Below are 14509 nucleotides of genomic sequence, written 5' to 3'. Positions count from 1 at the left end.
GATATACGGTATTTTTCTTTCTCTTTCTGGATTACCTAGATTGACGGTCTTTAGGTCCATCCATGTTGCTGCAAATGGCATTATTTTATTCTTTTTCATGGCCGAGTACTATTCCACTGTATAAAAATACCATAGCTTCTTTATCCAGTCATCTGTTGATGGACATTTAGGTTGTTTCCATGTCTTGGCTATTGTAAATTATTTCTGCTATGAACATTGGGGTGCATGTGTCTTTTTGAATTAAGGTTCTCTCTGGATATATGCCCAGGAGTGGGATTGCTGGATCATATGGTAAGTCTATTTTCAGTCTTTTGAGGAATCTCTATACTGTTTTTCGTAACGGCTGCACCAAACTACATTCTCACCAGCAGTGTAGGAGGGTTCCCTTTTCTCCACACCCTTTCCAGCAATTATCCTTGTGGACTTTTGAATGATGGCCATTCTGACAGGTGTGAGGTGAAACCTCATTGTAGTTTTGATTTGCATTTCCCTGATAATTATTTCAGAGCAGTTTTTTTCATGCCTATTGGCCATTTGCATGTCTTCATTGGCGAACTGCTTGTTTAGGTCTTCTGCCCATTTTTGGATTGGGTTTTTTTTTCTTATTAAGTTGTATGAGCTGTTTATATATTCTTGAAATTAAGCCCTTGTCAGTCTCATCTTTAGCAAATATTTTCTCCTATAGGTTGTCTTTTTGTTTTGCTTATGGTATCCTTTGCTCTGCAAAAGCTTGTAAGCTTTATTATGCTCCATTTGTTTATTTTTGCTTTTATTTCTATTGCCTGGGTAGACTGCCCTAGGAGAACATCGCTGAGATTTATGTCAGAGAATGTTTTGCATATGTTTTCTTCTAAGAGGTTTACAGTGTCTTATGTTTAAGTCTTTAAGCCATTTTGAGTTTATTTTTGGGTACGGTGTGAGGGAGTATTCTAATAAAGTTCAATTTCTTGATCTGGGTGGTGTTTACAAGAGTGCCTGACATAATCATTTATTAAGCTATACATTTGTTTTATTCTGTTTTCCATATACATGCTGTTTAAAACCTATTTTTTAAACTAGAAGAGTGAATGTATTCATGATATAATTTTCAGAGAAAATGTTCTGGGAGGCTCTATTTCTATATTAAGTAACAATTTATCAAGCTGATAAACACAAGAACTCCAAGTTGATATTTTCAATATTTATTAGTAAGGCTGAGGTCACAGCCTTTATACAGCACAATTTGCATTAGTTATCAAGATACATCTTGTATACAATCACCAAACCAAGACATATTTTTACATAGAGTAAAACTCAAGACAGATTTACAAGCAGTTTTTATACAATTCTCATGTATTTCAGTTAAATTTATACAACCTTTAGCCCAAGAATTTGTATTTGTTCTTTAGATTTTCCACAGAGATTTGGGTAGAACAGAAAAAAGGACACATTAGCAAGTCACCAACACGGCATGCAACATACAGTTAGAAACAAGATATATTTCCAAGTACTCTACTGTTAATTTTGAAATCAATTTTATTAGGTTTTTACTTTTTCATAGAAGAAATTTATTTTCTTTAACATCAGGTGTGTTTCTGTTAGCCTATCAGCACACACATTAATTGGTAGTGGGAGCACCTGAGCACATCACCAACAAATATACAGACACGATCAAACAATAATCACATTCACATGCTGAATGCCACATGAAAGTAGTATTTCCACTTTGTCTAGGTTACCACACGTATAGTTATGTACAGGGTAACGAATTAAGAAAATGCTCTCAATCTACCTATCAGATAAGGAATCACTTGGTTAAATGATTTTGCTTTAAAGGGTACCTTTAATGATAACAACATGGAACATACAGAAGACATCAGTGTGTCATATTCAATGAGAATATCAGTTTCACTCATTCATTCTTGTTTTACATCAAAGGCAAGTTATTATTAAAGAGACAGCTCATAATTATATTCACTGAGCTTTCTTTTACTTCCATCTCAAGCTCAAAAAGAGGGAAAATCACTCTGTCACATGTAGAGTTATAAACACATATATATAGCTGCAGTTGGCTGCTTTTGGAGTATTAGACATTGTAGCAATGAAAATAAGTTTTTAAAAATATCGTTAGTTATGATTTAAATAATAAAGTAAAAAAATACTATAAACATCTTTATGATATCTTAATGAAATGAAACATTGATCAAATAATTTCTAATAAGTTGGGCACAATATAGTATATAATTTTATTTTACTGCACATCACCACCAACCTAGTGTCACTACCTCTATTACCACTGTCATCACAACCGTACCTATAATAAGAAGCAATATCAGCTGGTTACCAGCTATAATAGCCCCACAATATGACTACTTTAATGTGTGTGATCCACAAAATTAAATCCACTGATATGTTGAAAATACGCATTTATTCATGTGATTACTTACAATATGGGCAATGTTAAGGAGCAAAGACATTCACTACCCTTTAGTCTTGGATACTGTTCTTTGAAGCTGAAATGGTAAATAAAGAGTTGAGAGTCACCAAAAATCTCTTTAATCTTAAGTAAAAACGGGGAAACACCAACCTCTTTCTACTATTGTTATCTATGTCTGCAACGACAATTATAGACATCCCTGTCTTTTGTAAAAGTTCACTCTGTGCTTTTGCTTCTACAAATAAAAGTTTCTTGAGGACCAAATTCTAAACCAAGAAGCAACTTCTGTCTCTGATGACTCAGTGAGACTGTGGGAAAAGCTGAGATGCTTTTCACGGTATAAGTGCTGTCACTGGACGAATCCAATGTGTTACTTAGAGATTACAAACTTTGTCTCTATTAGGATAAAAAAAAGCTGATTCCAATAAAATAAATAAAGTAAAAAGTGGAAAATCATGTGCTGTGATATATACAAAAAAGTAAAAAACACCAAGAGCCCTATTTGCAATTAAAAAAGAAATAGTTTTGTTGTAAGAAGGGTAATCAATATCACTTAGAAGAAATGCATGCGTATAAGGATCAGTGTTGCATAGAACAATTCCAGTACAACCTAGGTGTTTGGTCAGTGGCAGACTTGGCACACTTGGCAGGATCTTATCCTCTCTGAAGGGGGATGCTGGTGCACAACAAGAAGCCCTGTCATAACTCTCTTGATTGGCCTGGCTCCATCACCACTTCTTGGAACAGAGGGGCACCTATAATGGAAAGACTCCCCTTTCGGGTCAAATAGCTACCAAGGTATGATTTTTGTTCTGGTGGCGCCTCCTTTTTATGTATTCTAAAAGAAACTGCAACTGGAATGAAGTAAGCTAGCTGGTCACAAACTTCTCACGCACACTTCTGGATGTAAGTGGCTGTAGAAAAGAACCCATGGTGAGCCAGGGTTTCCTTTTAAGGATGAACAGCAGAGCCTTTGTGTCAGAAGGAGATCTTCCTGAACCCTTTTCTTCCCCAATTCTGAGTGATGATCATAAGCTTCCTCAAGTGCTAAACTCTGCTGGAAATACCCATGGCAACCATCAGCAGGTCTAGTGGTCTCTAAAAATAAAATCCTAGCAATACCAAATCTTTGAGCGATCCCCTTGCCACATGCTCATTTGAGAGCAGTATCAATGATAAATCACACTGCACTGTCAGGGGAGGGGAGACCAAAACATAGAAGGAAAAAAAGTGACTGTTACCTTTCTCAGACTGGAAAGGAGTGAATTTGTATTTCTTTCTGAATACCTGGGATTTATTAGAAGTTGTTTTTTAATGTCTTAAATGTAACCAATTTCTCTCAGATTTAAAGTATGTTTTTCTTTAAAAATGAGAACATTCAATAGTTGATCTATATATTTGGAGATGATTTCTCTGATCCCACTAAAACCTCACCCTTGAATAGAGCAGCAGCTTCTAAACTCAGCATCTGCTGAGAAGCAATTTAATTAATTTATTTTTGTGGATACGGAATAGGATAAGATCTCTATAATTTATTTAATTTATGACAACCCTATTTGCAAATCATTTTCATTGAACTGTTTACCATGTTCAGTTAAAAAGAAGTTTGTCATTTAAATAAAAAATTAGTTTTGGAGCTAATATACTCTTTTATCCATGTTAGCGCTTGCCATTGGTTTGGACGATGCTTTTTCACATATAAAATTTGAGAAATAAAAAACTGCGTAATACATATTCCTCACTTATACGTATAAAAACTCTATTTGGAAATGTGCTTTCATCTTCTCTCACAGATCACTTAGTTTGATCATCCTAACATCCCATTAGGAAGGCTAGGAATATGTAATTATATTGTCCTACAAATAAGAAAATTGAGCACAATTTAGTTTAAGTGACATGTACAAGGTGACACAGTCAGTGGCAGAACCAAGAGCCAAAGTCAGTCTTTTAATCCCAGTTGAGTGTGTCTCCTGTAATTCCATGTTACTTCCTTCGTCAATGTTGTTGGCTGATGGGGGCGAGGATGCTTCATTTTAATGACTTAGACATTGGTCCTTTTATTCTATATTATTAAAATAACTCAAAGTATATTTTAACTGCAACATAATGTTGATTTTTTTCACATATTTTCCCAACATTGATGAACTTGATCACTGTGATACTGTCATTAACGTAGGAAAAAGGGCACTAAGAGAACATGAATTTGGTGTCAGAGTCTTCATTTTACAGTCAGTATTAAGGGAAAAAAATGGTGGAAGAGCAGGAAATGATACCAAGTTAATTACTCAATGTCACAGATTACTATAATTGGTTTGCCAGAGGAAGAATTTTCTCTCTGTCAATATATCGCTGAAGAGAAAGAAAACAGGTGGGCTAATGCATTGATCTGCAGTTCCACAAAGGACACGTTACCATGCTTCCTAGAACATACCAATGTGATCTAGGTCCTTTGGTATGTAGATTGGAAATATCTTGGCTTCAGGGTAAGTTATGAAGATTTTGATGTTTTCAGCCAAGATTCCAAATATTTTGTGGGGTTCCAGCATTCTTTTTTTGTTAGCCAGTCATGGCTTTATTTCTAGATAAATGTAACTCCATCTCTACTTACTATTATCTTCACTATACATTATTTCAAATTATACAAATGTGCTTTTACAACATCAATTCCAAAAGTGGTGTTGTTCACCCTGGTAACATTTAGACACAGAGAAAACCTGTACAATATGGTCTAAAAGCTATAGTTGCTACATCTCCAGTTCCCTTTTCCCTACAAACACAACCTCCTTGCTTCCGGCCTTGGACACATATTGTAGGTGTATCCTACGTCAGAATCTCAAAACAGTTAGTTGTCTGAGAAGGTAAGATGAAGAGGAGAGACTTCTGTACTTCAGAAAACTCAGTTCTTTCCTTTCAAGTTGTCTTGCATAAAAGGTTACTTCTGTCTGCATTAGAAACCAATCTAATCTTTGCGCCTCTATCTTTAGTTACCTATAGCTCAACTCTACTCAAAGATTTTTGCATTAAGTAATTAAAACTTCTCTCACCGTCCTTCTTTACAGCCACAAGAAATCCAGGATTTCAGAGCTCCTTTTTTTTTGTCTTCAATATATGAACTTTCTCATTTGAGTTTTTTTCTATGTTCCACAACAATAAGTTTACAAGGCATCGAGTATGTTTTTGCCTTTTGTTCCTCCTCTCATGGTTACCCCCTGAAAACATAGCTTAGAACAATAGTATACAACTGTACTGTTGATTTAAGATTATATAAAGCACTTTCTATACCCTGAGCAGACACATTTCTTCAATGGGTTTGAGTAGGACTGACCAAAAGTTTGTGCCAGTTGACTATTCTTTTTCTGAGATCCACTTTGTCAAGCCAGATACAGGCTTCACCAATCAAGGTCTTTTTCATAAACTTCCCTCCATTGGAAAAAAGTAAAATCTAGAAAAAATAGCCAAAATTATAAATATTTATGTGTATATTTTCAACCTCTTTTATGGACATTTGTTCATCAAAGAAATAACACAGACAAGAAAGGGTGAGGGTGAGAGGAAGCAGCAGGCATACTTGCAGGAGGACTAACAACTAAGATGTCAAAAGATTTGCATAATATTAATTGACATCAACATTCCCAAAGGCAAAGACACATCCTGAAGGATGGGAGAGTTCTAGACAAGACATGGATTAGTGGCTAATTCTAATGAGGTTTATGTTTAAACTGATAGAAACTTTCACAGAAAACCCTGCTAGGTGTATTGTTTACCAGTTTATAAAATATTAACTCAAGGACAGAATTATTTGGATGGTGAGTAAATAAAGAAGAGTTTACAAGGCAGATAGAACATAACACTAATTTTAAATAGCATTTAATTTACTGGTGATTTTACTTTAGTATGCACTTCCCTTCAGAGTGTCCTTGAATTTTTTTATTTCCCTCAACGCTGTGAATCCTCTCCATGCAGTTTTTGCTTTGTAATTTCTCTTATATTGGTCTCTAGTCCAGGCCTTTATTTAAATGCCAGTTACCATGGTCTTTCTTGTCCGATATATTTTTTATCTCTTCCCTCCCCCTCACCCCTTTTTCCTCTTATTCCTTGCCTCTACATCTACTAAAGATAGACTATGTTCAAGCATTGTGCTAGGCTGCAGAACAAGAGCAATGAAAATCAAGCCTTGCACTGGAGAAGCTGATTGTACACAGCAGTGACTGGTTCAGTATATAAATTGTTGCACAAGACTGGGATTAACGGCCTGATGAGATAAGCAGAACCATTATGTGACTCAGGTGTGATGAATTACACCCAGGGTCATCAGTAAAGGGTTGAGTTTACATTGGAAGAGGTGCAGTATTGTGATAGATGGAGACAGATGGAGAAGGGGGTATTGAGGGCAGGAAAAATATTAGCCAAGAATTAGAGCCTTAACCTGATTAGGAGATTCTGATGTGACTGGAGTAAAGAGTGAGTGGAAAAGTATACAAGGAGATAAGACTAAATCAATACAATTAGAATTCACCATAGCCAACTCTGAATGAGTCAGGATAATAGTGAGTAATCAGAGGGTTTCAATGTGTACTGGCCAGTGGTTTTTAAAAGATACCTCTGCCAGCAGTGTGATGAAATAAATTAAAAGGGTAGGATATTGATGGCAAATAGGCCAGGTAGACTGCTGAAATGATCTAAGTAACAAAGATGAGGACCCAGAGAGGGTTCGTGGCTGTGAGCAGCTAGATTAGAGGAGATGCGGTAGCTGATTGGATGGGGTGAGTGGGCTGTGGAAATTTAAAGTGCCCCTGGGAAGATAACTTTAAAAATTAACTTGTAAAATATCACATAGTATATGAATGACATATACATACTGAATAATTAAATGGGAAATAAGTACCATATGAATGGAAATTTAAAAATAGGAACCGAATGAGTTACCTGAAGAGAATGTCCAGCAGGACTTAGGCTGAACCTAAACGTTTCATTGAATGAAGGCTCTCGGTCATGTCTACATACTCTTGTTTTTTTCTTGATCACCTTTTTTTGGGTAGAAATGTTCATCACATATATTTTCACATATAAATCTGAAAGTAAAAATTCAGCTTGTTAAGTGTCCATAAATAATACAATTTTTTATTGAAAGAATTATAATTATATATTGAGAGCTCTCTGACATTTTATACAAAGCCAGTAAGTAGGCTGTGAACAATTTGTTTCAGACAACATACAGGAATTAAAATATACACCAATTTTCTTAGCAAGTCAGATACTGTCTTGTTGTATAATAAATAATTACTCTAAGTTTGTGTTAAAAAATCTAATTTTTAACAGGTAAAAATATCAACTTGCTCCATGTAAGATAAATTAATTCTTCTTTCCTATTTTTCAGGTATATTTGGTACACAGCCCAAATTTTAGTTAGCATTTTCTAGAATATTTAGGACATACTCCTAAAGAACTCCTAGATAGGTTACATTGATCATGATCATAAAATTAGATACCTGGTAAGTGATCAGGAGATTTAAATTTGTAGGTGATATTTCTGCACTGGAGTATTTCAACTATTAGTTGTTCACCATCTGTTTTCATTTCTCTCTTCAATGCGATCTTGATTTCTCCCATTACCTGAGTTTTAACTAGAACAATTTAATAAAAAAAAGTTAAGGCATATGTAATACCATTTACTAAATGGTTAGTTTAGTAATTCATTGATACATTCACTTACTGTTTATCAAGTGCTGAACACCTTATCATACCTTGTGGAGATGCAGATGAATAAACTCAGTGCAAGCCCTTAAGGACTGAAGGGTCTCATGGGGAGACTGATAAATTACACACTTACAGTAAAGTATATTAAGTAGAATGATAAGCTAGTAACAAGAGTCATATGGAGGAAATTCAAGGAGATAAGTATTACTCAATTGCAGATTTTTAGGCCAAAAGAGGTACTAGATGGGACTGTAGGAGACTCTAGGAAGACAGTCATACACAGAAATAGTAAATTCTAATATAATTTATAGGAAATAAAAAGTCAGATGAAATACAGGAAGTTGTTTGCTACAATTCCCCGTTACTAGGCTTGCTCAACACTGCCAACACAACAAAATGTCACTGTATACTATATCCACTTCCATTCTATTTTCTTTGTAGCCATCGAGAGTAAACTGTAATAAAACTGCACAAGGGAAAAGACAAGTGATTTAAATGGAGTTTCATAGGTTTCTTTCTAGTGTTTATCTTGGACCTTACACTACTGAAGAAATTCTTCATGCTAGGTCAAGTTCTTTATTGATTCACCCTTTCCTCTATTAACCCATATATTTATCCACTTATTCATTCATCAACAAATATTTTATTTCCCACCCTACTCTGTGATTAGCACTATTAGGAAGAATGAATGCAATAGTAAGCCGATGTACATATGCTTGTTAGTTTTATGATTTTTCTATTGGGAAGAAATCCATCAATGACATAGTTTCATCAATAAATCTATAATTAGGAAGAGAGAAAAGTTTCTGAAATACAAGAGCCTGGTTACAAGAAAGCCTAGGAAAGGCCTGCTTGAGCTGAAGCCAGAGGATAAGAATTAAAGAGGTGAAATGGATGGGGAAGAACATTCTAAAGAGAAGGAACAGTGTGTTCACAAAATCCAACACCACGGGGCTGCAGAACTAAATAAATACTCACGTGATTATAACACATTGTGATTGGCACTATGTCAAGAATTTGGTTTTTACCTTTAGAACAATAGGAATCTATTGAAGGTCTTTAATATGGATGTAGATCCTTTGTTCTCAAACAGTTTGGTCTCAGGATTTCTTTATACTGTTAAAAAAAAATGGGGGTCCTCAAAGAACATTTGTGTGAATTATAGCTGTCCATATTAGTAATTTAAATATACTAAGTATAAAGTAAAATTAGATATTTAAGTACGTATTCATTCAGTTAAAATGACAATAATATACCTATAAATATTTTAATGAAAAATAAGCATATTTTCCAAAACAGAAAAAAAGTAGTGAGGAGTGCTATTTAATATTGTTTCAAATTTTACTGAAGCTTGGCTTAATAGAGGACAGCTGGCTTCCCATACCTGTTTCTACGTTAAATTCAGTTCAATATGTTGTTTTAGTTGAAATATATTACCGTCTCAGACAGATGTATACAGTTGGAAAAGGAAGGAGTATTTTAAAATCTTTTTCAGATAATTGTGGACAATCTTTAATATACTACATTAAAACTCAAAAACTGGTAGTCTCTTTAAGATTAGAAATGTGCACATTGTAAAATGACTATAACTCAATAAAAAAATGGAGGAAAAAAAAGAAACGTGGAATCTGAAACCATATCAATGAACTTTTTGTACTGTTAAAAGACAATAATCTGTCTTGCACCTTGAATGGACCATTTAACTATACCTGAATTGGTGACATCACATCTTGTTCACTTTGGAAAATACTGCTTCACTGAGTTATGCAGGTTTTTAAAATGTCAACAGAATTTATCCAATATTAAAAGCACATTTGTTAATATCAGCACTGATATCACCAAAGAATTCTGAATACTGAAAAGCTGTCCAGCTCAAGGAGGCAGATTCAAGTTTTCTAAAATTTTATTTTTACTTAAAATCTGATTTTTTATCATTGACAACAATGATGGTCAATTGTTTCTCTTAGTGACAAGTTCACTTTGTTAATTTTTAAGAAAATGGCAGCTGAATACAGTCAGACCTCTGCATCCATGAATCTAAGCAATCGAGGATCAGAATATTAAATTTTTTTTTTTCTGGAAAGTTCCAAAAGCAAAACTTGAATTTGCCACATGGAGACAATTATTTACATAGCATTTACACTGTATTAAGTATTATGAGTAGTCTTGAGATGATTTAAAGTAAATGGGAGGACATGCATAAGTTGTATGAAAATATTGCATCATTTTGTATAAGGGGCTTTAGTATAAGCAGATTTTGGTATTTATGGAGGTTGGAGGGAGGATCCTGGAGTCAATTTCCCACGGATACCAAGGGATAACTCCACCCCCATCTGAATAAGCAAAGTTTGTTTATCTGTTGTCTTTCAAGTAAAAATGCTATTTCTTGTAAAAAAAGGCTAGCTCAGCTTGCAACTCAAAAAAATTACACAAATGTTTCCTCAAGTCAACCTTCATATTTTGCTGTGCAGCAGAAGTGCCTTGTGTTTATTTCCCACTTCATCCCACAGAATATTAGAAAGACATGCACTTAAGCGTCTAAGTTTACTAACAAGAATTTTAACTTCTTTATCAAGGATATTGCCAGTTAAATAAAACTGACAATGTTTTCCCCTGTAAATGCATGGTAGTAAAAAAAAAAAAAAGAAAGAAAGAAACAGAGAAAAAGAAATACAGGCACAATTAGTACAGTTTGGCGCCACTGCCTTGATGTGTGCTAAGTCACCAGCAGGTTTTGGATTATCAATGTAAAGGTCAACACAGTGAAAAGGTAAATAACATCTTAGTAAATTTAGACATAATTTTGACCTGGATGTACTTCAACAGGCGTGGGGACCCACAGGGATTTCTGAGCCATGCTGTGAGAATGACTATTAAAGAACACAGTGGAGCAATCTTTGAGAGCAATTAAAGTAACAAGAGCACCACGTACAAAAGTTTAAAACTATTAGATTGTAGTTATTTAATAATTTTGATTTAATTTTGTCACCCTTTTGGGAAATGGGTTTTTAAAAATGTACTTCTTCCCTGGATTAATTAACCATTTGTTTAAATTGATTTAGATTTTCATATCTGGATGTACTCTGATGTGTGAAAAAATATCAATACCCTATTTCAGCCTGCTCTCTTCCTTCTGTCAAAAAACTAATGTAAGTCCCCCAAATACGCAAAGTTGTCCTCTATATGTTTTATAAACTGAAACGCAAATCTTCCAGACATAGTTAAATCATGATAAGTCAGCGGCCAGTGATGACAGATACTTCACAGCAGCTGAGTGTTAGTTTTCCTCTCAATAAATTCCAGAAAACAAAGTGCAAGCCAAGAATTTTATATATAGCCAAAATGTCCTTCAAGCAGCCAAACTATAATTTTAAGCATAAAAGAACTCAAGAATACCGTAGAAAAATTGATTCTCGAGAAATACGTGAGAGGATCATTTCATCAAATCAAAGAGATAACCAGAGAGACTTCAGCTGAAGGAATGATGGTGAGTATGGAAGATACTCAACTGCAGAACTGAGACTAAGATAAGAGTGAGGACAGATGGGTGGAAAGACAGCATGTAAGTGTATGTACGCTGACCGACTGAAAATGGACGGAGAAAGGAGAGAAAGGGGCAAGCAGAATGAGAGTATGGATTTCTGTGGAGACAAAAGGTAGGTGACAAGGGGTACCACTTAAACTGACAAGCCAGATAGTAAATGGTTAAGTAAGAAGAGCCAACATTATAAAAGTTATAAAGAAAAAGACAAGCACTGGAACAAAGATACAAAGCTTCTTAACTACAAAAGAAATTTTTAAAAAAGAATTAAAGACACCAAACAGAGAAAGAAATACAGCAGATATAACATCATATACACAATAGCTATAAAACAAAAATGCGAAGTTGTGATTAAACATATCTGTCATATCAATAAACATGAACGGGTTTAGCTAGCGTATTTTAAAAAAGACTTTCAGGTTGACTCAGAAAGCAGGTTGACTCAGAAAGCAGGTTGACTGAGAAGGCTATGCTATGCTACAGTTTAGTTTTGTTTCAAATAGTCACAAATACATAAATTGTAAGCGTGTCAGATGTATGGAAACAATAGGAGAGTAGGGCTTGGTATCTTATTATGAGACAATAGAAATCAATTCAAAATGTAGTAAACAAGACAAAAAACGACATTTTACAATAAAAGCTAAAGATTCGTAAATCATAATGAAGACACAACGATTATGAATGTTTACGCACCACTAAAATAAGGTTGAACTACAAAATAGGATGTAAAGATGTACAAGAAAAAAAAGTGAGTAATAATAAAACACTGTAACACAACATTCACAGTACAGGACAGGCCATGGAGACTAAAATAAGTCACGACTCACCACACTGAGACACCACAATCAATAATGCAGACTTTATGGATTTATACATATATTAAACACTACACGCTGATGAGAGAAAATACCTTCTTTTCAACTAAACATGGAACATTGATCATGTGGACTGATTATGCCCTGAGTTACAAAGAAGACACCAGTGAGCTCTATACAGTGAAGCCAGTACACTGTCTGATCACAGACACAGAAAAAGCCTTCAAAGAAACAATTCTTGGCTGAATGGCAAAATACAGTAAGAAAATAGAGAAATTCTAAGAAATAAGCATAATGAAAACACTATCCGCATCCTTGAGAGCTGAAGTAATGATCAGAGGAAAAGCAGCGTCTTAAACACTTGTGTCGCTTAAAGCAATGATCAGAAGAAAATGCACATATGCATCAACACTATCAAGACCGCTTTTAAAATGCAATTGATTTAAACTTCTACCTCCAAAAGCTAGAAAAAGAACAACAATGTAATAGAAAAGAAAGTAAAGGGAAACAAATAATAAAGAGACACACTAAAATTAATGCGGTAGAAAACAGAAAAAATAGTAGATAAAATGAATGAATCAAAATTATAGCACTTTGAATGGCATCAACAAAATAGAAAAATCAATAATGAATTTAGTCAATGCCACGTGGCCTTAATAGTATTATCTAGGAGTGACATGTGGCCTTTTAACTAGAACACTACTCTCCTCTCAGTGATTTGGTGTAAACATTTTAGTCTCATGACTATACCCTAATACGATCGGCTCACATTCTGTTGATATATTCTTGACAGACTAAAGCTGCAAATATGATCTACTGTATTTCTTTGAACTTGTGAGGGAGCATCCAGTTCTGGTTACTGAACCATTTTAAATAAGTATAAACACGCCCATTCCAATCAATCTGTTTTATTTTAAAGAACTTCACAGGAAAATGAAGAATCTTCAAGATAAAAATGAGAAAAGAGGGCAGATCTTAGAATCTCCGTTCTTTAATACCTAGAGAAACTGGGGGAAAAAGTAAAATTTAGGAAAGTATTAACCAGTAGCAACCAAGCAAAAAAAAGTCTCCCGCCAGAAAACGCTGAGAGGGGTGTGGAGGGATGGAAGGCAGATTCCGGGAAGGCACGGCTCAAAGGAGTCACGGACCAGACCACCTATCACAAAATGTTGCCAGGAAAAGAAAGTTAAGTTGACAAAACCCTGAGAATTATCACCAAATCCTCATCCCAGAGAATGGAGGGATGGACAGTGAGAGGAAGGCAGCCCCGGGGAAGTGGTGCTGAACCCTCCGAACGGGCAGCTTTGGCTCCTCACTAGGAAGATCCAAGGGTTTCAGTGGAAACAGGAAAAACCACCAGTGCTTCCCATTTCCTGGAGCTTCAGGATGAAGGAGGAGCAAATCCAAAGCTGAGAGAATCGTTCCACTGGAATAAGACGTACCTGGGCTTGGTGGACCGAATGCTGGCAAAACACTGTAACCAAATCTCAAGCGAGTGAGCAAAACCTAGTCAGCCAGGGCTTCAAATCTACCTGTAAACAGCCTTTTCTTTCCTTCAGAGCCATAGAAAATCGGGTGGAACTACTACTGCTCCATCTCTCAAACTAACTGGGATGGGGGGGGGGCAAAAAGAGGATTCTCACAGGTGAAAAGAGAATCGAGGGAAAGTCACTCCCACCATTTGGAGCCGATAGGAGGTGAGGACAGAATTGATCACATTAATGAGCATTAAGAAATGACACAGCAAGACAGATTCTTCTGGGAGACATTCACTTTGAGAGGCCATAACCTCTTTTATAGGCGTTAAGCCTCCAACAGGCCGAGCACATCAGGCGTGTTGTTGCTGGTTTGCACTTCCTCACGTGCGAAGCAAGGAGGAACTAACAACGTGCTAACTAAAGTTCTCGAGGCATCACACGGCCTGTTTTTTCTTGGAAGGTTAAATTCACATGCTTCACAATGTGATACTTGTGAGGTTCTTGTTAAGTTTCTCCTCTTCAAAGATCGTTCCAGCTTGCCCTTTACTGTTTCTCCTAAAGG

The 14509-nt window shown here is 35.5% G+C and overlaps 1 protein-coding gene across 5 annotated transcripts in view; it reads right to left on the bottom strand.

The window, feature by feature from the left end:
- Positions 1-1165: 1165 nt before the first annotated feature.
- Positions 1166-14509, bottom strand: part of PCLO (piccolo presynaptic cytomatrix protein) — a 310859-nt gene continuing 297515 nt past the window's right edge. For all 5 annotated transcript variants that reach the window (XM_064487619.1, XM_031454792.2, XM_064487621.1 and 2 more), the window contains 3 exons: positions 7906-8040; positions 7343-7488; positions 1166-5858 (listed from right to left, as the gene is read on the bottom strand). In XM_064487619.1, coding sequence (XP_064343689.1) covers positions 5718-5858; positions 7343-7488; positions 7906-8040 — 422 coding nt within the window. In that variant the 3' untranslated portion in view covers positions 1166-5717. The remainder of the gene's footprint in view (positions 5859-7342; positions 7489-7905; positions 8041-14509) is intronic.

Source organism: Camelus dromedarius, chromosome 7 (genome assembly GCF_036321535.1).
Source record: "Camelus dromedarius isolate mCamDro1 chromosome 7, mCamDro1.pat, whole genome shotgun sequence".
In the NCBI taxonomy this organism is placed as follows: Eukaryota; Metazoa; Chordata; class Mammalia; order Artiodactyla; family Camelidae; genus Camelus; species Camelus dromedarius.
This window is presented reverse-complemented; position numbering and strand designations above follow the sequence as displayed.